This window comes from Pristiophorus japonicus, chromosome 18, assembly GCF_044704955.1.
Source record: "Pristiophorus japonicus isolate sPriJap1 chromosome 18, sPriJap1.hap1, whole genome shotgun sequence".
Taxonomy (NCBI): Eukaryota; Metazoa; Chordata; class Chondrichthyes; family Pristiophoridae; genus Pristiophorus; species Pristiophorus japonicus.
This window is the reverse complement of record NC_091994.1, coordinates 11,768,465-11,793,156: the sequence shown is the minus strand read 5'-3', so window position 1 is coordinate 11,793,156 and position 24,692 is coordinate 11,768,465. Positions and strand designations below refer to the sequence as shown.

General features: G+C 48.1%; 1 protein-coding gene across 2 annotated transcripts in view; it reads left to right on the top strand.

The window, feature by feature from the left end:
• LOC139229148 (ephrin-A2-like) overlaps window positions 1–24,692 on the top strand; it is a 423,886-nt gene that overhangs the window by 349,616 nt on the left and 49,578 nt on the right. For both annotated transcript variants that reach the window (XM_070860811.1, XM_070860810.1), the window contains exon 2: window positions 8,379–8,671. In XM_070860811.1, coding sequence (XP_070716912.1) covers window positions 8,379–8,671 — 293 coding nt within the window. The remainder of the gene's footprint in view (window positions 1–8,378; window positions 8,672–24,692) is intronic.

Here is a 24,692-nt window from a genome sequence, read left to right as displayed (position 1 = left end):
ACTGAACTTGCTCCAGGGACTCTATCGCCCAATCCTTGGCAATATTACAACATGCCAATCCTCACTAGATAAGAGAAGGCTGAGGGGATGACCAAATGGAGATCTTTAAAATGATGAAGGGATTGATAGGATAGACATAGAGAAGATGTTTCCACTTGTGGGGGGGGAGCCCAAAAACTGAGGACCGAAACATAGAAAATAGGTGCAGGAGTAGGCCATACGGCCCTTCGAGCCTGCACCGCCATTCAATGAGTTCATGGCTGAACATGCAACTTCAATACCCCATAAATATAAGATCGTCACTAATAAACCCAAGAAGGAATTCGGGAGAAACTTCTTTACCCAGGGAAATGGTTTGAATGTGGAACTTGCGACCACGTTTGGTCGTTGAGGCGAATAGCAAAGGGGGCAGCTGGATAAGCGGGTGAGGGAGAAAGGAGTAGAATGTTATGCTGATACGGTGAGAAGACCGAGGGTGGTATGATTCGCGTGGAGTGTAAACACCGGCAGTACATCGACCAGTTGAGCCCAATGCCCCGTTTCTGTGCTGTCATTTCTACGCAGTTCTACATTAAGGCCACTTACCACTGAGGAGCAGACCATTTCTGTAGTGAGTTTAAACACAGCCAGTGGCAGTTAGAGAGTGCAGCATTGACCCGTTGAATGATAATTTTGCATGGCCACTTGCTGGTGGCCAGACTTTTAAGTGCTAATGCTTCAAACCCATTTTGTTCCCCTGTGGTTTGCTGTAATGCATTTGCAAATGTCCATGTAAACCACTGCTTTCAGTGGTTTGTGCCTTTGTTTGTTCAGTAATGTAACACTTGCCCGGTCAACCACAATGTTAAATTGCTTTTCAATGACAGATCCGAAGCAGACGAGTTCATTTCTTTTCTCTCCCCCGCCCTTTTACTCCCTTGCTCTCCTGAAGGTGCTAACTCGGGCTGCCTCTTGATGTAGCTCATTCAAGTGGATAATCTCCATGCAGTGAGTGTCAGTAGGCTATTTGGCTAGGGGGTGACAACAACAACTTGCATTTATATAGCGCCTTTACTGTCGTAATATATCCCAAGGCACTTAATTAGGGGCATTATCAAACACAATTTGACAATGAGCCACAAAAGGGAGCTATTACAACAGGGCTTGGTCAAACAGGTTGGTTTTAAATATCGTGCACTTTGGCAGAAAAAAAATCAAAGAGCAAGTTACTATTTAAATGGAGAAAGATTGCAAAGTGCTGCAGTACAGCGGGACCTGGGATTACTTGTGCATGAAACACAAAAGGATAGTATGCAGTTACAGCAAGTGATCAGGAAGGCCAATGGAATCTTGGCCTTTATTGCAAAGGGGATGGAGTATAAAAGCAGGGAAGTCCTGCTACAGTTATACAGGGTTTTGGTGAGGCCATACCTGGAATACTGCATGCAGTTTTGGTTTCTATATTTACGAAAGGATATACTTGCTTTGGAGGCAGTTCAGAGAAGGTTCATTGGTTGATTCTGGAGATGAGGGGGTTGACTTATAAGGAAAGCTTGAGGAGGTTGGGCCTCTACTCATTGGAATTCAGAAGAATGAGAGGTGATCTTATCGAAATGTATAAGATGATGAGGGGGCTTGACATGGTGGATGCAGAGAGGATGTTTCCACTGATAGGGGAGACTGGAACTCCCTAGAACTAGGGGGCATAACCTTAGAATAAGGGACTGCCCATTTAAAACTGAGATGAGGAGGAATTTCTTCTCTGAGGGTTGTAAATCTGTGGAATTCGCTACCCCAGAGAGCTGTGGAAGCTGGGACATTGAATAAATTTAAGACAGAAATAGACAGTTTCTTAAATGATAAGGGATTGAGGGGTTATGGGGAGCGGGCAGGGAAGTGGACCCGAGTCCATGATCGGATCAGCCACGATCATATTAAATGGCGGAGCAGGCTCGAGGGGCCGTATGGCCTACTCCTGCTCCTATTTCTTATGTTCTTATGTGAGAGAGGTAGAGAGCTGGCGAGCTTTAAGGGAGGAATTTCAGAGACTTGGGGCTTAAGCAACTCAAGGCACAGCCACAAATGATGAAAATGAGGGATGTGGTGACATGTCAGCCAAGGCCCATACTGACACATGCAGTGTTTGGCGATCAGGCGTGGGGTCTTGGCGTCATCTTCCCCTTCCCTTAGCTCAGGAACTCTGAAGCCAATTGTAGTTCCTCGCCATTTGCAAATGTCCATTTTTCCTTGTGGTTTTCTGTACTGCATTGCCAATCTAACTGAAAGAAGCTCACTTAACAAAGACTAGGGGTGGAACCTAGGACCTCTCTGATCTATCTGTTCGAGTGTCATCATCAGACAGTGCCATCATCCACCCAACAAGAAAGGTTGGTCAGTGGTCGAACAATCTACGTGTTGTACAAGCTCCAGATCAGATAAGGCAGCACCTCCCAGACCCGTGACCTCTACCATCTAGAAGGACAAGGGCAGCAGGCGCATGGGAAGACCACCACCTCCAAGTTCCCCTCCAAGTCACACACCATCCTGACTTGGAAATATATCGGCCGTTCCTTCATCGTCACTGGGTCAAAATCCTGGAACTCCCTCCCTAACAGCACTGTGGGAGCACCTTCACCACATGGACTGCAGCGGTTCAAGAAGGCGACTCACCACCACCTTCTCGAGGGCAATTAGGGATGGGCAATAAATGCCGGCCTTGCCGGCAAAGCCCACATCCCGTGAACAATTTTTTTAAAAACAGGGAGATGAAACTTATCACCTCAGAATTCTTTCTTGATTTGTGGCAAAGATACAGAAGTTGAAAGAGAAGAAATAAAAAATGGAAGCTAACAGTTGGAAGAGAATGTAGTTTGTCCCGAAACCAATTAACGCAAGCGGATGAATTTGTGTTGAGAAAGGGGATTGAGGGTTAGAAAGGTATTAAAAGCGCTGGTGGATTTTTTTAGGGGAGATACTGGGAGAACTTTAGTGTTCCTCGAAGTAAAGGATCAGCATGTGTGGGGTGAGGGAGCGGGAGGTGGGGGGGGAGGAGAACGGGGGGACAATGGATAGAGCAGGCTCAATGGGCCGAATGGTCTATTCACACTTCCAACTCTCCAGACTTTCTTATATGTTTAAGTAAAATTCGCCCTTCACAAAAATAAAACCTCGGATCATGAAAAGAAAGCTGAAAAAGATCGTGGAAAGTTGAAACACTTTGATCCACGCAGTAAGAAAACAATTGTTATTTTCTAGGATTAACATTACTTGGGCCTATGACTTTAATTGAGAGCGAATAGCTCTCTCTGAATGCTAGGCCAAAGTACAGTAAGTAACGCTAGAAAAAATACTTTTGACCTGAGGAGCAAAGTAGCTCAAAATTCTTGCTGTATTTGTTTAAGAAAGAAAAGCAAGATTTGCATTTGTATAGCACCTTTCATGACATCAGGACATCCCAAAGTGCTTTACATCCAATGCCGTGCAGTCCCTGTCATAATGTAGCCAACGCGGCTGCCAATTTGCGCACAGCAAGGTCCCAGAAACAGCAGTGATACTGGTTGGGGGATAAATATTGGCCAAGACACTGGGGATAACTCCCCTGTTCTTCTTAGAAATAGTGATGTGGGATCTTTTCCATCCACCTGCGAGGGCAGACAGGGCCGCGGTTTAACGTCTCATCAGAAAGGCGGCATCTTCGGCAGTGCAGCACTCCCTCAGCACTCCACTGGGAGTGTTGGGCTGGATTTTTGTGCTCAAGTCTCTGGAGTGGGACCTGAGCCCACAACCTTCTGACGCAGAGGTGAGAGTGCTACCCACTGAGGCGGGGCTGACAACTAAAATGTTTGACACTCACTTAACACCTCAATTCACCTGAATATCAGCAAATCTGCCCACGCTCCAACCAGCGACCTGGATTATGGTGAGGTCCAATCCAATCACCCTCGTCACAGCCATCAGTCTCCATGCGCTGTACCTTGAAGTGGTATGCTCCATTGAAGGTTGCATTGTGTACCATCGACAAGATGAGCTAGCACTCTGCCATTACTGGCCCGCTCTCGGACTTTAGCGCCCTAAGATAAGTGGTTACCACTTGATTTATTGCTCCACTTCCCTCGCAGCGCTAAAACTTGTTTTCCTTGGAACAGAAGAAGCTGAGGGGAGACCTTATTGAAGTGTATAAAGTTATGAGAGGCCTAGATATAATGGCTAGGAAGGGCCTATTTCCCCTTAGCGGCGGGGTCAACAACCAGGGGGCATAAATTTAAAGTAATTGGTTGAAGGTTTAGAGGGGATTTGAGGGGAAATTTCTTCACGCAGAGGGTTGTGGGGGTCTGGAACTCTGCCTGAAAGGGTGGTAGGGGTAGAAACCCTCACCACATTTAAAAAGTACTTGGATGTGCACTTGATGTGCCGTAACCTACAGGGCTATGGACCGAGAGCTGGAAAATGGGATTAGGCTGGATAGCCTCTTGTTGGCCGCGGCGGCCAAAATGGCCTCCTTCTGTGCTGTAAACTTTTATGATTTATCGACATTTTTTTAATTGTCTTGAAGACTAAATTTGGCAAACCTGGTTTCTCTTGAGGCGGGAGAAAAGCAGGCAGAGCGGGTAATGTCGTCCAGGTGATACACGACGCATTTGTGCATCAGTTATGTCCTCCGGCCATGTGTTTGGAAACAGACGAGAAAAGGCTTTGCCAAACAGCCTCTCGTCAACTTTTAACATTAGCAGATTGCAAATGCTTTGTTTTGGTAGCAGCCTCAGTGTGATACATTAGGGCTCCGTACCTGAAACCCCGGATGACATCTTGTGCGCTGTGCGCTGGGGTGTTCCATCGGAAGAAATTAATTGAGTTTGATACAAAACATGCTCATATCTCACAGCTGCCACTCTGGCAACCCACCCACCATTTCCACCTGGTCTTTGGGCTACACCGGGAGGACTTGAGTCACGTCACTTGTTCCGTCGTCAAGCGGTTTGGCTTCCGATATCACCCTTACCTTCACATCTGGTGCCCATTAATTGGCTTTGATTAAAAATAGCCACCTTGTGACCTGGGAGCCATTTCAACTGCTGCAAACACGGCTGGTAAATCACTGCACCTGCACCTGCATCACGCTGGGATCTCGTTCGCATGCCAGGAGCTACTTAGAGACATAAATACAGCCCTCTTTTCCACGCTTTGTAGATATTACACTGTTAAACCAACCCTATGTACTACCAGAATGTGCGCATGATGTAATCGTGTGTGTGTGTGTGTAACCTTGTCTGGCTTGCTCTCACTCACCCTCTGGCTCATCTTTCATTTAACATTGGCACTTCTATTTTCTCATTCACCTGTTGTCCCAACAGGAAAGCTGAAACGTCTTCAATGAATGAGTGCTTGGGGAAGTTTAATAGCGCATGCCCTTTAAAAGCACCAGGGGAACGGTTCCCGAATAACCCACTGGGTCCAGACACTCGCATGCATAATGAATGTTTTTACCTCGTGTAGTCTACTTAGCGGTACAGATTAAGTTGAATCACTGCCTGTACTGTGTCAGCTGGTTGCAACAGGAGCAGCAGCTAGCATGGCACACTTGGCCTCAGAATCCCTCGGTTCGGGAGGGGTGGGACAGGCCAGCTAGGGTTTTCACGCCTTGTCCCATACCCTATCACAGATTAGTGTAGCACAGGAGGCGGCCATTCGGCCCATTGGGTCTGTGCCGGCTCTTTCGAAGAGCAGTCCAGTTAGTCCCGCTCTCCCCTGCTCTTTCCCCATATCTCTGCAGCTTTTCCTCCTTCAGGTATTTATCCAGTTCCCATTTGAAGGCTACTATTAATCTGCTTCCACCACCCTACCAGGCAGCGCGTTCCAAATCCTAACCACTCGTTGCGTTTATTCTCATGTCGCTTCTGGTTCTTTTGCCAATCACCTTTATCTAGAATTACATCAGCCCAGAAACAGGCCATTCGGCCCAACCAGTCCATGCCGGCGTTTATGCTCCACTTGAGCCTCCTCCCGTCTTTCCTCATCTAACTCTATCAGCCTCTATTCCCTTCTCCCTCATATGCTTATCTAGCTTCCCCTTAAATGCATCTATACTATGCACTTCAACCACTCCCCGTGGTAGCGAGTTCCCCATTCTCACCACTCTCTGAATAAAGAAGCTTCTTCTGAATTCCCTATTGGATTTCTTGGTGACCTTAAATCTGTGGCCTCTGGTTATCAGCCATTGGAAATTGTTTCTCTTTATTTACTCGATCTGGTGAGCCTTCATTTGAGGAGGGCGGAACATTGGGAGGGAAAACTCAAAGCACATGAAGTAACTATGTGTCCAAGCTTTGATATTTGAACAAACAAAATGGAATGGAAGACAAGAAAATCTTGTCGCCTCACACCATTCGGGGAGTCTTCTCCATCGATATCTTCCAGTCCACATCCTCCGTTCCTCTGGCCCCAGATTGCTGCTTCTCCCAGCTTTGCCTCAGCATTGGAGGCTAATCCTATGGTCATTGCGACCAGACTGTTCACAACCTTGGTGTCATATTTGACCCTGAAATGACCTTTCGACCCCATATCCGCAGCATAATTAAGACCGCCTATTTCCACCTCCGTAACATCACTCATCGTCGCCCTTGCCTCAGCTCATCCCATGCCTCTAGACTTGGCTCCTTGCCTCAGCTCATCCCATGCCTCTAGACTTGGCTACTCGAACGCATTCCTGGCTGGCCTCCCACATTCTACTCTATGTAAACTAGAGGCGATCCAAAACTCGGCTGCCCCGTGTCTTACCTCACACCAAGTCCCGCTCACCCATCATCCCTGTGCTCGCTGACCTACATTGGCTCCTGGTTAAGCAATGCCACGATTTCAAAATTTTCATCCTTGTTTTCAAATCCCTCCGTGGCCTCGCCCCTCCCTATCTCTGTAATCTCCTCCAACCCCACAACCCCCTGAGATGTCTGCGTTCCTCTAATTCTGCCCTCCTGAGCATCCCTGATTATAATTGCTCAACCATTGGTGGCCGTGCCTTCTGTTGTCTGGGCCCCGAGCTCTGGAACTCCCTCCCTAAACCTCTCCGCCTCTCTACCTCTCTTTCCTCCTTCAAGACGCTTCTTAAAACAAGTTTTTGGTCACCTGCCCTAATTTCTCCTGATTTGGCCCGGTATCAAATTGTTTGTCTTATAATGCTCCTGTGAAGCGCCTTAGGATGTTTCACTATGTTAAAGGTGCAAGTTGTTGTTGTTGTTGTTGAAATCAGGACGTCCCTCAGCACTTTACAGCCAATGAAGTACTCTTTTGGAGTGCAGTCACTGTTGCAGTGTAGGAAATGTTGCAGCCAATTTGCGCACAGCAAGCTCCCACAAACAGCAATGTGATAATGACCAGATAATCTGTTTTAGTGATGTTGGTTGATTGATAAATATTGTCCAGGACACCGGGGATAACTCTCCTGCTCTTCTTTAAAATGGAGGCATGGGATCTTTTATATCCACCTGAGAGGGCAGACGGGGGCTGTTTAACGTCTCATCTGAAAGACGGCACCTCCGACAGTGCGGCACTCCCTTAGCACTGCACTGGAGTGTCAGCCTAGGTTTTGTGCCAAGACTCTGGAGTGGGATTTGAACCCATAGAAACATAGAAACATAGAAAATAGGTGCAGGAGTAGGCTATTCGGCCCTTCAAGCCTGCACCGCCATTCAACAAGATCATGGCTGATCATCCACCCCAGCACCCCGCCTCCCCCCATGCCCCCCCAGCCGCAAGGACCACATCCAACCCCCTCCCGAACACATCCAATGAACTGGCATCAACAACTCTCCGTGGCAGGGAACCCCACAGGCCAACAACTCCCCGAGTGAAGAAGTCTCTCCCAATCCCAGCCCCAAACAGCCCACCCCCCCATCCCAAGACCGTGCCCCCCCCCGCCCCCGGACCCACCCAACACCGGGAACACTCCCCCAGCACCCAACCCGCCCAGTCCCATCAGAATCCTTCCCAAATGGCGAACACCCCCGGATGTCGAGCCCCCAGCCCCCGGCCACCCCGGAGCCACGCCCTCGCGATGCCAACCGCACCACATCCACCAACCGCCATCTGCGCAGTCAACCCGTCCACCCCACTCTGAACACTCTCCGCACCGAGACCTCCGCTGCAATGTGGCCTCTCCCGTCCCCCGCCCTGGGTTTCTCCGCCCCCCCCCCCCCACCTCCACCACTCTCCCCTCCCCTCAACCCACAACCTTCTGACTCGGAGGCGAGAGTTGTACCCACTGAGCCACAGCTGACACCATAGGTCGAGATTCGTGTCTGATGGCAGGTGTGAAAGACTTGATCCTAGCAACGATGTTTTGAGAATTCTGCAACTTTTCGTTCAATTCATTCCAGTCACTGAATTGTCTTTTCTAAAAATTTTAGGTTTCACAGAGGGGACTATACGGTCGACGTCTGCATCAATGACTACCTCGACATCTACTGCCCCCACTATGCTGATTCCGTGCCGGAGGAGAGGACGGAGAGCTACATTCTTTACATGGTGAATTTTGACGGCTACAGAAGCTGCGACCACAAGAACAATGGCTTCAAACGCTGGGAATGCAACCGACCGCGCACACCAAACGGACCGCTGAAGTTCTCCGAGAAATTCCAGCTCTTCACACCGTTCTCTCTGGGCTTTGAGTTCCGACCCGGAAACGAGTATTACTATATATGTGAGTACACCCCTAAAACGCGCCGCGTTGCGGAGGTGGAGCTACGGCGCTCCTGGGCAGTGGGACAAGTGGTATAAACTGGGCAGGTTACTGGAGGGCAGGGAGCACTTCTGCCCGCAAAGAGTGATTCAGACCCACAACGCTCTCCAGGGAGGGTAGTGGAGGCAAAAATGCTGGAGTCATTTAAGAGGCGTCTAGATGCTATGATAGGAGGGCCATGGGCTCCAATGAAACGTTAAGCGAGATAGGCTAAATGGCCTTCCTTATCTGTACCTATCTTTGAGAAGTATTCGAAAAAGGATCATTGATTTGAAGTCAGTTTCTGATGATATTTTCCCGACCCCTTTTCTCCCTGTGTCAAGGCACTGAGTCCTCTACATAAGAACATAAGAAATAGGAACAGGAATAGGCCATACGGCCCCTCGCGCCTGCTCTACCATTTAATAAGATCTTGGCTGATCCGATCATGGACTCCGGTCCACTTTCCTGCCTGCTCCCCAAAACCCCTTATCCCCTTATCGGTTAAGAAACTATCTATCTCTGTCTGAAATTTATTCCATGTCCCAGCTTCCACAGCTCTCTGAGGCAGTGAATTCCACAGATTCACAACCCTCTGAGAGAAAAAAATTCTCCTCATCTCTGTTTTAAATGGATGGCCCCTTATTCTAAGATCATGCCCTCTCGTTCTAGTCTCCCCCATCAGTGGAAACATCCTCTCTGCATCCACCTTGTCAAGCCCCCTCATAATCTTATACGTTTCGATAAGATCACCTCTCATTTTTCTGAATTCCAATAAGTAGAGGCCCAACCTACTCAACCTTTCCTCATAAATCAACACCCTCATCTCCAGAATCAACCTGGTGAACCTTCTCTGAACTGCCTCCAAAGCAAATATATCCTTTCGTAAATAGTATTGGACCATGGCTGTTAACCATCCACTGGTACTTCCAGTGGCCTTTCTTCACCTGCGTGTATGGACTGAGTGCTGGCAGGTTATTGCACTGTGTGTGGGAGGGTGGGCGAGCAGGGTGTGGGGGGGAGGCGGGTGGAGTGGGCAAACAGGACAACCCAGGGTTCCCACTTCCAAGTGCTACCCTGTGGACACTGCCGGAGGGCCCATTTTGTGTGGATGTTGGGTAAGTGCACGGCTTGTGCTGGGTTGCGATATTGCCCCTGCCCCATCCCATGGTCGAATACCCTTCCCAAAACATCTAGGCACACACAATGAGCAATGGCCATTTGAGCGGGATACCGAAGGACCACTTGTGCATGCGGAGCTATACCACAGCGCGAGAGACGGAGAGAGGAGGACAGACAGAAAGAAGACAAAATGGAGATACATAGAAAGACCTATCTCCCTTAGCAAAGAGGTCAATAACCAGAGGGCATGGATTTAAAGTAATTGGTAAAAAGATTCGAGGGAAGTTGAGGAGAACTTCTTTCACCGAGAGGGTGGTGGGGGTCTGGAACTCACTGCCTGAAAGGGTGGTAGAGGCAGAAAACCCTCACCACATTTACAAAATACTTGGATGTGCACTTGTAGTGCCGTAATCTGCAGGGCTACGGACCAAGAGTCGGAAAGTGGGATTCGGCTGGTTAGCTCTTTCTCGGATGGCACGGACACGATGGGCCGAATGGCCTCCTGTGCTATAAATTTCCTTCATTCTATGAACAATCCTCCTGAGAAGTCCTAAATCTCAGGAACAGAACGCATGGATTCAGAGCAGTTATCTGAATATCAAGATTAGATTGTAACGGCTCAGGTTTCAAAAGCTTTTAGTTCACGGGAAAAATCTATTTAAAAATGTTTTAAAATCTAATTAAAATAGATATATAATAGATATATTTAATATATTTATATTTAAAGATCTATGGCCTCCTTTTGTGCTGTAAATTTCTGCGATTTGTACTCATTTCAGCAGGGGATGTTTCTATTTGCGACGTATTTTCTAGTCTTTGTTTATGTAGAATGAGACAAGGTATTGTATATGGGACTGCACCATCACTGTGTGCCCTTTGAATCTAGTCGCAGGTAGGTAACAGCATTGTTAAACAACAAATGCATCTCGAGAATCAAACTAAATAAAAATATAACAGACTCTCCTGCTTGCAGGCTGATAGTTTGATCAAATAAAACAATTAAACTGCGTGAATCCATGTGTTCATTCAATTTTCCAGATATGCTGGTAATAATTACTATTGATTGTCTACTTTCTCCTTATTAGTAATCTAGGAATGTCTCAAACACTGGTTTGACTGGGTCTTAAACCGATTCCATCATTAAAAGAACCTGTTGGTGTGGTTAATATTAGAATTTGTTTGTGGTTGTCATGAAACCAAAGGGCTTAAATTAATTGAAAGCTCTCTGTTGATTAATATTTTTAACTAGTTTGTCAAATGCTGCGAGAGCGTTTCAGACTGTTCCTGCGTTACACAGCCTCTTTTCCCTGTGTTCCCCCACCCCTCAACCCATTGGGCCTGGGAGAATGATCCAATTCTTCAATCACTTTTATCCACCGACTGAGGGGAGAAGGGAAGTGGAGGGAAGGGGGTGAGTTGGGGAGGGAGCGAGGGGAAGTGGGGGTGGGAGAAGGTGCGAGTTTGGAGGGGACGAGTGTTGAATGGAATGAGGGGGGAAGGGGTGATTAGTCGACAGGGAAGGGGGTGAGGGGGAGGGTTGAGTGCGGATGGGGGGACGGGAGTGGGGGAGGGGTGTATGGAGGAGGCGAGGAATGGAGAAGGGGGTGTGGGGGATGGGGAAACAGGGAGGGGTTGTACGGAGGAGGTGAGAAAAGGGGAGGAAGAGGGTGTGGGGGGGGTGAGGAGTAACGGGGAAGAGTGTGTGGGAGAGGGGGAAATGGGGAGGGGAGGTGGTGTACGAGGGAGGGGGGAGAAATGGGGAGGAACAGGAAAGGGGGTGGGGGAGGGGGAAGGTTTTGTGGGGGAGGGGGAATTGGGAGGGGAGAAATGGGGAGGAACAGGAAAGGGGGTGTGGGGGAGGGGTAATGGGGAAGGGATGTGGGGGAGGGGGAACGGGTGGGGGATGTAGGGAAGGTGGTAGGGGGTGTGGGGGAGGGGGGAACAAGTGGGGGGCTACAGCTGACATTTCCCCCATTTTAATCTCCACAGCCTGTTGGCCCTTTTCCAGTGGATCATTATCAATGGTTCATCTGGAAGACTAAATTCTTCTCTAACTTTGCCAATTAATTTGTGGAAAGGCAATAATGATGGAAAGAAATTACTTTCTGTTTAAAAATTTAAAAATGAACTTCGCTTATGAAATTTGTACCTAAACACATTTTCTCTCTCTTTCTTTCTCATTTTCCAAATTAACGCGAGGAACAGGTAGCCTCGCTGATGACTTTTCACCCGGAGTTGCTCGCAGCAATGTCTGGGAAAGAAAGAAGGACTTGTATTTATATAGCGCCCTTCATGACCGGACGTCTCAAAGCGCTTTGTAGCCAATGAAGTACTTTTGGAGTGCAGTCACTGTTGTAATGTGGGAAACGTAGCAGCCAATTTGTGCACAGCAAGCTCCCACAAACAGCAATGTGTGATAATGACCAGATCATCTGTTTTTTCGATTGAGGGATAAATATTGGGCAGTGTTGTGTATCGAAGAACTCCACGAGGCTGAGTACTGTGAGCTAAACTTAGTGTGACCGTAGTCTTCTTTATTACATCTCCAGAGTGCCTAAACAACATGGCAGCCAACCTTTTATATTGGCCCTGCACATGTGTGCAGGTGACCATTAGGACTCCAACAGTTGCACCCTCTGGTGGCAAGTATTATATAGTTACATACATAATAGGCAGGATACCGGGGATAACTCCCCAGCTCTTCTTTGAAATAGTGCCAAGGGATCTTCTACGTTCACATGAGAGGGCAGACGGGATCTCAGTTTAACATCTCAACGAAAGACGGAACCTCCGACAGTGAGCACTCCCTCAGCACTGCACTGGAGTGTCAGTCTAGATTTGTTGTGCTCAAGTCCCTGGAGTGGGACTCGAACCCACAACCTGCTGACTCCAAAGCGAGGGTGCTACCCACTGAGCCACAGCTGACACTGATTCATCTTTTATTCCTGAAGGGCTGGCAACCCTTCTTCTTAGGCAGTCCCTCGTATCGAGGATGACTTGCTTCCACACCAAAAAGGGATGAGTTCACAGGTGTTTCAATGATGGACCTAATATTCCAGATCCCGAACCACATCCTGAAGGGTGGAAGATGCCTGTGCGTGGATTTTTTTAACGTGGGGTGGCCGTTGCCACCAGCCACCACACGGGCTTGACAGAGCTAGGTCTTGGTCCAGTGGCAAGGGTTAACCAGGACGACTGGAGACCTGCTCTGCTGCACAGACCTCGTGCGCACAGATATCGCAGTGTGGGCTGGGCCCGTGCTGCCCCTGGGCCCTCGCCTCTCCCGGGCCCCGATCACGTCGCTCTACAATCTCCCGCCGCTCCTTTGCCCCGACCTCGCCGCACCTGCTGTACCTGCCCGCGCTCCAATCAGCGACCTGGATTACGGTGACGTCCAAACCAGTCGCCCTTCCCCAAGTCGTCGCCCTCCTGCACCAGCTCGGGCTGTTCCCTGAAGTGGCCTCCACGCTGTTCCCCGGCCACCGCACCTCCGCTCCTTTTCTGGCCCCGACCTGAGGCTGGTGGTTTCTCGCAGGTAGGGGCCTCCATGCTGCACGCCTAGCATGACCCCTGCCCCCCGCCGCCCCCGCTCCCACCCCCCCCCCCGCGCTTCTAAACCTGTCCCAGAGGATAAACAGGACCAATTCAGAGCGAAAAGAGACAGAGGGGGAAATCACATCAGGTCATCTTGTGGAACGGCTATAACATGGAGTAGCAACACTGTGAGGTGTGACTGAATGTAAATATTCCTTATTTGAAGCACTTACCATCGTTCAGCAAAGTTCCCAACTTCATCTCAATGTTGGCTTAATTGCCTAAAGGCAATCTTTATGTCTGTGGCTCTGTCTTTGTGCGCTTAATCAAATCTAGACATGTACATTATGTTTCAGATGTTGCCATTTATGCCATTAGTTACAGTAACAGCTATCAGCTAAAAATGTAAGTATTGTCATAACACTCAAAGAGGCCTGATAATTAAAGTGAGGAGTCCGGGCCTGTCAAACATACTACAACAGCAGTACAGTATCACATCAGAATCTTATAGTGGTAATCTTGCATTCACGAGGGCAAGCACTTGCTGCTATGGCGATGGTGTAAAAAAAAAACAGACATTTGAATTGTAGATTTCAGTCTGAACAACTCGTGGAATAAAATTCAAAGCACATTCTGGTATAATAATCGTCACTTTCGAAGAAGGCTGAGTTGAGCTCGCCAAGGCCCCTGTGGGACTGCTTGAATTGACCTTGTGCTCCTGTTACTGCACTAAAACACTACGGCTACAGGCAGAGGTTCTTGCTATATTCTTCACAATCTGTCTTTCAGATGAGTCGTTAAACCGAGCTCTCTCAGGATGAACATAAAAGATCCCACCGCATCTCTAAAGCAGATCATCTGGCCATTACCACATTGCTGTTTGTGGGAGCTTGCACGGTGCAAATTGGCTGCCGCGTTTCCTACATCACGACACTTCAAAACGTACTCTCTTGTCTCTAAAGTGCTCCTGTTCCGGAAAGGGATGGTGAAGCAGCAAGGGTTCCCAGTGCTCCCAGTTATCCAGCAACAACTGGTGCAGAGAATGCGAGTGGAGTTGTGGGAGGGGGTTGCCAAGACCAGACTGAGCTATGCTGCTCACTGTGGCTCAGTATCCTGCCAACACTTACCGTTGAGGCTTACAGATGAAGAATAGCCACTTGGGCAAGGTGCAGGATGGTCCCTGGTGCATGCGGGGTGGGGGAGTGGGGGGGGGTGGGTGGCTGTTCCACAACATGAGGCAGCACCATCAGTTGGGGAGGGGAGGACACACACACACACACACACACACACACACACACATGCACACAGGCAGACGCACACACACACACAAAAACACACACACAGACACAAAAATGCACAGGCAAAGACACACACACACAGACACAAAAATGCACAGACAAAGATACACAGACACAAAAACACACACTCGCACACACACGCACACAGACAGACACAGAGACCACACACGCACATGCACGCACACACACAGACACAAAGAGACACACACACACACACACACACACATACAAAGACACACAGACACAGACACAAAAACGCACACTCACACAAACACACACACACTCACACAGAAACACACACACTCCATTGTAAAAACACTACAGCTACAGACAGAGGTCCTTACTCAATTCTCAATCTCTGTAAAAGGAGCTGATGCACTAGTCCCTAGCACTGGATACTGAATTGTAATACAGAAGAGAAACTCACATCTGACAGGCTTATCGACTGTCAACTGCATCAGGTACAAGCCAGTACTTTCCCAATATCTACGTGTACACTTTCCAGTGGATTCCCAATAACGGGGACTGCGGCTGATTTTCTCCTTTCCCTGGCCAAGGGGTGCGAAGACCAACTGCCCTCCCACCGCGTATCCAACTCAGAGAGGTTAAGTAACTGGGACCTTCCCGGCCAGTGTGGCCGGTGTCAGCGTTCAGTACGCAGACGCAGGGAAGAGCTCAGATTTCAGTATCTTCTGTTGTGCAAGCTGTGTTGCTCACATCTCTGAGTGCTTGAGCAGGGCTGGGGCCTACCCAGCCCGTCGGAAGGTCGCGGAATATAGCCCATTGCTTGAATTCCTTCACCGCGTTACTTCAGTTGACCGTCTCCATTTTGTTCGCTAAGACGAGCATTTTGTGAAAGTGAGTTATCAAAAAGAAAGAAAGACTTGCATTTATATAGCACCTTTCACGACCTCAGGACATCTCAAAGCGCTTTACAGCCAATGAAGTACTTTTTGGAGTGTAGTCACTGTTGTAATGTGGGAAACACAGCAGCCAATTTGTGCATAGCAAGCTCCCACAAACAGCAATGTGATAATGACCAGATAATCTGGTTCAGTGATGATGATTGAGAGACAAATAGTGGCCAGAATAACGGGGATAACTCCCCTGCTCTTCTTCGAAATAGTGCCGTGGGATCTTTTACATCCACCTGAGAGAGCAGACGGGGCCTCGGGTTTAACGTCTTACCCGAAAGACGGCACCTCTGACAGTGCAGCACTCCCTCAGCACTGCACTGGGAGTGTCAGCCCAGATTTTTATGCTCAAGTTCCTGGAGTGGGACTTGAACCCACAACCTTCTGACTCAGAGGTGAGGGTGCTGCCCACTGAGTCATGGCCAGTGGGGAGTTGGGTTGCCAACATTGGTTGGCTGTATTTCTGGAAGTTTTGACACATGACCTCCCGCCAGTAGTCCATCCTCCAGACCAATGGGAATAGTCTATTTGTTACCAATTAGATTAATCTTTTAAACAGCATTTTCTCCCACTCTCCAATATTTTTATGATGAATAAATGAAAGTGTTTGAAGAAAAGGAAAATAACATTGTGTTTAATGTCTCTATGATTTTTCTTCCGGAGTTGCTGGCAGCAGTGTCCTGGAGATTAATCTTCAATTGCTGGAAACTCCCGGTCAATCTCGGCTCTGGTGGGGAGAGCAGAAGAAAAGGCTGTCTCCTCCGTTTTCCTAATCGGCAAAATTCTCCCGTCCCCTTCTCTCCTGTAGCCATTAACTCCCTTATGTTAAAAAACCCACATTATTGGGATGTGCCTGAAGTTTGCATTTATTACCCATCTCCAGTTGGCCTGAGAAGGTACTGCTGGGACTTGTCTTCAAACCATTGCCATCCTTGTGCCGAGGGAAGGTACTCGTGGGCCTTGTCTTCAAACCACCGCAGTCCTTGTGCTGAGGGAAGGTACTCGTGGGCCTTGTCTTCAAACCACCGCAGTCCTTGTGCTGAGGGAAGGTACTCGTGGGCCTTGTCTTCAAACCACCGCAGTCCTTGTGCTGAGGGAAGGTACTCGTGGGCCTTGTCTTCAAACCACCGCAGTCCTTGTGCTGAGGGAAGCATCTTGGGACGTTTTACTATGTTAAAGGCGTTATATAAATACAAGTTGTTGTTGTTGAGGGTGCCAGGTAGGGAATTACAGGATTTGGACCCAGTAACAATGAAGAGGCAGCGATCTATGTCCCGGTTAGGAATGGTTTGTGACCTGGAGGGGAACTTCGAGATGATGGTAGAGGTTTTGGGGCTGTGAGGTGCTTACTGCAATACCAGTGCCCATTGTCCATATATGAGCTGCTACTACGAAGGTTCGGGGAGCTATCAGACGAGGCAGGCCGGCAGAGCCGAGCTTGCTTGCGGCTTCATTGCACATCTACGCTTGCACACTGCCAACAGAGTGGGGGGGGGTCACTAGCTAGTGATCAGGACCAGATTTCCCTGGCTGTTTTACTCTCCTCCTAATGTTGCTTCGGCTTGAGACCAGCTAGCTGAGCACCAGCCAGAGATTGAACCAGTGAGCCCCTGATCCATGCAGTTCACAGACTCTGAGCTGATGCCTCTGCGAGCAACTGAACCTACAATCACAGTTACAGAAACGGAATCTGTTTGTAGAGTTCTTTTCCGATGGAAAAATGTAATTGATCCAAAGCATGGATTTCCCATTGTACCCCGGCACTTCCTGTTAACTACCACTCAAACCAATATTTACTGTCACTGTGGATGTCTCTTGACCTATTGTTCCATTTCCACCTTTTAATCCAGTATTTATTCCCACTGTGTGGACCTCATGAGCCAATGTTCACTCCCACTGTGTAGATCTTTTGAATGAATGTTCCATCACACTGTGTAGACGGTTTAACCCAATGCTCACCCGCGCTGCCTGGACCTTTTGACCTACTATTCATTCCCACGGTATGCACTTTATGAACCAGTGTCCACTCTACTGCGTTGGCCTCTTGATCCATTATTTAGTCTACTGTGCAGACACAAGACTCCCAAAGCAAGCACTCCACTGTGAACTCCTACACAACAAGCGAGCCCCAGGTAGACAGGGAACCGTTTCAAGGACACCCTCAAAGCCTCCTTGATAAAGTGCAGTATCCCCACCGACACCTGGGAATCCCTGGCCAAAGACCGCCCTAAGTGGAGGAAGAGCATCCGGGAGGGCGCTGAGCACCTCGAGTCTCGTTGCCGAGAGCGTGCCGAAAGCAAGCGCAGGCAGCGGAAGGAGCGTGCGGCAAACCAGACTCCCCACCCACCCTTTCCCTCAACGACTGTCTGTCCCACCTGTGACAGAGACTGTAATTCCAGTATTGGACTGTACAGTCACCTGAGAACTCACTTTTGGAGTGGAAACAAATCTTCCTCGATTTCGAGGGACTGCCTATGATGATGATGTTTAGTCTACTGTGCAGAACTTTCAATCCAGTGTTCACTCTCTCTTGGTCCAAACGCAACCTTTGAATATAAAATGCTGAATTAGATATAATGTACAGCACAGAAACAAACCATTCAGCCCGACTGGTCCGTGCCAGTAATTATGTTGCGCACAAGTGCCCTACTTCATCTCACCCTATCAGCATAACCCTCTATTCCTTTCTCCCTCATGTACTTACCTAGCTTCCCCTTAAATGCATCTATACTATTCATCTCAACCACTCCATGTGGTAACAAGTTCCACATTCTCACCACTCTCGACAGATTTTTCTTTTGAATCCCTAATTGGTTTTATTAGTGACTTATATTTATGGCCCCTAGTTTTGAACATTTAGTGCAAAGCAAAGTTGGACAATTATATAACTGACAATCCTCAGACTCAAACCAGTCCCAAAGGCCACTCAACAGCATCAATATCCTCCAGGCGTGTACAAAGCACATAGTGTTTTTTTTTCCGAGTTAGATTGCTGAGTGATTAAATGGATTATGGTACAAACATTGTCTTCTGCAGTTTTTGTAGAATTTATGATCGTAGCACAAGCCAGACTTAGCAAAATGGTTGTTAATTCTCATTGCAGCGTCCCTCTTTCCACGTAGTCATTCTCCAACCATCATCTCATTGTGGCATTCCGTGCATAACATCAGATATACGCCGTTGAATTGAGGCTTGGGCTAACAGAAGGGAGACTGTAAAAATACCCAAGCAGCAAAATACTACAACCTGCAGCTGTCTGCTCACATAACAACAGTCACTGTTCTTCATTGTCTGCGCCGTGCTTTGAAATGTTTCTGAGAGACTTACTAAGGCACGATGGCCCGCATTTTGCAGTAAGAATAATGGTGGGGCTATCAGCGCTCACAGTAATTAAGGAGAAAATCGGACAGAAACTTCCGGCACCTGCACATACGCAGTTAAACACGAAGCTCGGGAAGCTGCTGTTCGAGCTGCCCCGCACCTCCACAAACTTCGCTCCACGAAAAGTTGAGCAGGTTGGGCCGATACTCATTGGAGTTTAGAAGAATCAGAGGTGATCTTATTGAAAAATATAGGATTCTTCGGGTGCTTGTCAAGATAGATGCAGAGAGGATGTTTCCCCTCGTGGGGGAATCTACATAAGAACGTAAGAAATAGGAGCAGGAGTAGGCCATTTAGCCCCTCGAGCCTGCTCCGCCATTTAATACGATCATGGCTGATCTGATCATGGACTCAGCTCCACTTTCCTGCCCGCTCCCAATAACCCCTTATCCCCATATCGGTTAAGAAACTGTCTATCTCTGTCTTAAATTTATTCAATGCCCCAGCTTCCACACTCTCTGAGGCAGCGAATTCCACAGATTTACAACCCTCTAAGAGAAGAAATTCCTCCTCATCTCAGTTTTAAATGGGTGGCCCCTTATTCTAAGATTATGCCCTCTAGTTCTAGTCTCCCCTATCAGTGGAAACATCCTCTCTGCATCCACCTTGTCAAGCCCCCGCATAATCTTACACATTTCGATAAGATCACCTCTCATTCTTCTGAATTCCAATGAGTAGAGGCCCAACCTACTCAACCTTTCCTCACAAGTCAACCCTCTCATCCCTGGAATCAACCTAGTGAACCTTCTCTGAACTACCTCCAAAGCAAGTATGTCCTTTCTTAAATATGGAAACCAAAACTGCACGCAGTATTCCAGGTGTGGCCTCACCAATACCCTGTATAACTGTAGCAGGACTTCCCTGCTTTTATACTCCATCCCCATTACAATAAAGGCCAAGATTCCATTGGCCTTCCTGAATCTAGAACTAGGGGTCATAGTTTCAGAATAAGGGATTGCCCATTTAAAACTGAGATGAGGTGGAATTTCTTCACTCAGAGGGTCGTGAATCTTTGGAATTCTCTACCCCAGGGAGCTATGGAGGCAGTGTCACTGAATGTATTTAAGGTGGAGATAGACAGATTTTTGAATGATAAGGGAGTCGAGCGTTGTGGGGAGTGGGCAGGGAAGTGGAGTTGAGGCCAAGATTCGATCAGCCGTGATCTTATTGAATGGCGGAGCAGGCTCGAGGGACCAAATGGCCGACTCTTGCTCCTGTTTCTTATGTTCTTGTGTACACGTGTACACTTTGCATTCAGTTGAGGCGTGAAGTTGCTGTACTTACCCATTAGATACCCACTAAACAGGCCAGGAAAAGTTAGGACATGTCTATTCTAATGTAAGTGAACTTTTAACACTAACATTTTTTTTTATTGTTGGAGATTTTATAAAATTTAAATTAATTTTTTTTTACATTATCTTTCTATCTATTTTATCTCTCTTAATCCCATTTTCTTTCGCTCACTTTATTTTGCTTTCTTTACATGGTTTTACATTGAATTATATATTCTAACTTACACTCCCTGGTTTAGACTGTGTGCCTCAGTAAAGCTTCTTCAATCTGATTGGTTGAGGAGACATGCTGTTGTTCATGACCTGCTCACACAGGTCCCAGATCCCCTGTAGAGAGCGCCGTGCTGTTTTGTAGGTCTGATTACTGCAAATCGCAGCGTATGGGCAAGGGTAATGAACGGTGAGCACCGTTCATTTGGCACTGAATGCAAAATCCGGGCCTCATCATCATCATAGACAGTCCCTCGAAATCGAGGAAGACTTGCTCCCACTCTAAAAGTGAGTTCTCAGGTGACTGAACAGTCCAATACGGGAATTACAGTCTCTGTCACAGGTGGGACAGAAAGTGGTTGAAGGAAAGGGTGGGTGGGGAGTCTGGTTTGCCGTACACTCCTTCCGCTGTCTGTGCTTGATTTCTGCATGCTATAAATAAATGGCAACCTTATTTTATTTAACTATATCGAAACTCACTGTTACTAACTTCTTCTTCAGCAGTGGTTTGGACAAGAACCACCCTCAGGCTTCAACACCCTGTGCTGAGAAGTGATTGGACCCTCAGTCCGTGCTTTACACTAACAGGATGCAATAATATAATTATTTGTAATGAATAAACAAAAATAAAAAAGACACTTTTTTTTTACTGCCCCTATGGTTTTTCTCCCGGAGTTGCTGGTAGCAATGGGCCCAAGTTTCCCCAAGAGTTGCTCCGTTTTTTTTTGGAGCAACTAGATTTTCTTAGAAATCACAATTCTCCCCATTTAATTTGCTCCAGTGTAAATGAGCTAGTTAGATTTTTTTTTAGTTAAGTTTTTTTTTCAAAAGGGGACGTTACTGGCCACTTACGTTTTGGCCATTTAAGCAAGTTTAACCAGCTAAACATTACTCCAAACTAACGTAGGCCAGCGTATGTGGCCACTTTTGTACGCTCAGAAAAACCTTGCGGTGAATTAAGAAATCAGCGCAGGTAGCCAGAGATAGGCGGGGTGGGTGGGGTGGGGGAGCAGTGTGGAAGGGAAGTGAGAGGATTTTGCAAAGCACTAAACACCTTCACAACAACATTAAAGAAGCATAAATACATTTAAAGCACTAAGCACTAAACAAAGCACAAAAATAGGCATTTAATAACAAATAAAAAATACAAGGAAGCTGAGAGGACCTGCACCTAGCACTAAGACTTACAAAGCACTAAACAAAGTACAAAAAGTAATAAGCAATTAATTAACAAATAAAAAATAGAAGGAACCCTGCACCTAAAGCACCAAGACCAAAGTAATAAGCAATCAATCAATCAATAACAAATAAAAAATAGAAGTCCTACCTTTATGTGACGGGAAGGCAGCGGCTGTCGATGAGGGAGCCCATTCGGCCAGGGCTAGGGGCGGTAGACGCACACCGGGAGGCTAGGCTCAACGCGGCATTGGGGGGGAGAGGAGGTGGGGAGAGGGGGCGAGGAGGTGGGGGGGGGAGAAGAGGCGCATTTTATTTTTTTTAGATCCAATAAACCAATGAAGAAACTTCTTAGGCTACAAATGCTAAAGCTGTGGAGGATTCATACTTCCAGTTAGGTGGAAATACCCTGTTGGACTTGTAATAACGAGCCGGCCTGTGGATTCTGCTCTCAATAAGAATCAAATGGAACTTGGCATCTTTATCCTTCCTGTTCCTCTCCAAATGCTTGCGCACAGCCACAGCAGTCTTGATCAAATGGCGGGGAGCCCATTCGGCCAGGGCTGGGGCAGCGTGCTTCGGGTCCCAGCCACACAGCCTGCAGAGATTCGGGGGCGAGGAGCTGCTGCACATGCGTGCACACTCCAACGCGTATGTGCAGAGGTCCTGGCACTGTTTTCAGCGCCGGGACCTGGCTCCGCTCCCCATTCCTTCTGCTGCGCTATGCCAAGGGCCTGCAACGTTCCAGCAACAGGGAGCGGTTTTTGAGGTGCGCCCTTCTAAGCAGGGAGGCAAACTTGGGTCTAATATCCGGGAGACCAATCTTTCATTCCTGGAGGGTTTGCAATCCTAGTCATAGAAACATAGAAACATACATAGAAAATAGGTGCAGAAATAAGCCATTCGGCCCTTCGAGCCTGCACCACCATTCAATAAGATCATGGCTGATCATTCACCTCAGTACCCCTTTCCTACTTTCTCTCCATACCCCTTGATACCTTTATCCAGAAGGGCCATATCTAACTCCCTCTTGAATATATCCAATGACCTGGCATCAACAACTCTCTGCGATAGGGAATTCCACAGCTTAACAACTCTCTGAGTGAAGAAGTTTCTCCTCATCTCAGTCCTAAATGGCTTACCCCTTATCCTTAGACTGTGTCCCCTGGTTCTGGACTTCGCCAACATCGGGAACATTCTTCTTGCATCTAAACTGTCCAGTCCCGTCAGAATTTTATGTTTCTATGAGATTCCCTCTCATTCTTCCAAACTTCAGTGAATACAGGCCCAGTTGATCCAGTCTCTCCTCATATGTCAGTCCAGCCATCCCTGGAATCAGTCTGGTGAACCTTCGCTGCACTCCCTCAATAGCAAGAACGTCCTTCCTCAGATTAGGAGACCAAAACTGAACACAATATTCCGGGTGAGGCCTCACCAAGGCCCTGTACAACTGCAGTAAGACCTCCCTGCTCCTATGCTCAAATCCCCTAGCTATGAAGGCCAACATACCATTTGCCTTCTTCATCGCCTGCTGTACCTGCATGCTTAGCCTCCCAATTGAAAAATGGCTACCTTGCAGTTGTCAAAGAGAAAGGCCGAGAAATTTTGGTGCTCCCCGTGTGGGGGCGGTAACACTAGTGCCAGACTTTGCGCCAGGAGCAGAAGGCTCATCTCTCGCGAGAGATTGGGGTCACCCCCTCCGAAAGGAAGTGGAGTGCTAAACTAAACGCTCCCCTTTCTTCCTGGGGCGGGAGCGGGGCGCACGGCTCAGCAGCGCTACGCACTGGGCCGCGTAGCGCTGCCACGTAGGAGGAGCGCTTCCCTGAATTAAAGGTAAGGGCCCAAGCCACACACACTGCATTAATTAAAGGGTCCTTCCTGGACCACCCGCGGAGCAGGGGTGCTGCGTGATCAGCAGAGCACCGGGCTGAGCGATCGCGGCACCGACCCCCTACATGCAAAGCGGCAACGAGCGGCCGGCCACCTCCCCTTTAACCTTCGCCCCCGCGAGCGGCCGCCCGCCCGTTACGCGCCCCCTGAAACTGATGCCGTCACCGCTCAGCGCAACTTCAGGGGGCGAAACCCAATTTAGGGTCCGGGGCGCTCAGCGGGCACCGCGCACGGCGATGGGGTCACGCTCTCCAGGCGCAGGAAATCGGGGCGCACCGCCGCTAAACCCCCGCCAAATTTAGCGGGCGCCGTCAGCGGGGCAGCGCGCGGGCGCGAGGTCCACCCTCGGGGGCTGATAGGAGGCGCAAAGGACCCGAATTTCTCCCCCAAAGCTATTATTGGTAAAAAAAAAATCACACGCTCTGTAAGCAAATCAAAAGAAAAAGAAAAACACTTTGTTGAGGCACAGTCTGGACATCAAAATGGCAAGATGCTAAAAACAAGTTAAAAAAGGATGGCAGCCAGCCAGAAGCTGTTGATGTAATAAAATTCTTTGTCCTGGACATGACGGATCCTTAAAAGGCCGAACATTAAATATAGGGATTAGCATTCAAGTCATGCTAAAGTTGGGAAATTACATCTTATTTGGTTTCCGTGAGCGTTCCGTTGGAACAAGACCACAAGAAAGAAAAATATTTGCCCTCCCTCCAGAAACTAAATTCCATTAACCTCTGAAGCCCAAAGCCTCGTTGGTTTTCTGAAGACACTTTGCCAAGGTTAAGATGTTGTGTTTTAGTTTATTGCTCTCCACTGAGGCAAACAACTGCTCCATTATCCTCCCACTTGGCTTTAGATGTAAATCGTTGCTTTATTAGCTGCTCATGGTCGGCTGCCAAATGATGCGTTCTTAAGAATCTTTCCGCCAGCCTCCTCAAATGGCAAGTAGAAACATAGAAATCTACAGCGCAGAAGGAGGCCATTTCGGTCCATCGTGTCCGCACCGGCCGACAAAGAGCCGCACAGTCCTCGGTCAGCAGCCCCGAAGGTTACATATAAACCTGTGAACAATGACGGAAAGGTAAAGAGCGCCCAGCCCAAACAGTTCACCCCACACAACTGCGACATCCCCTGCACCGCAATATTCTACACTCCACCCCCAGCCGGAGCCATGCGATCCCCTGGGAGT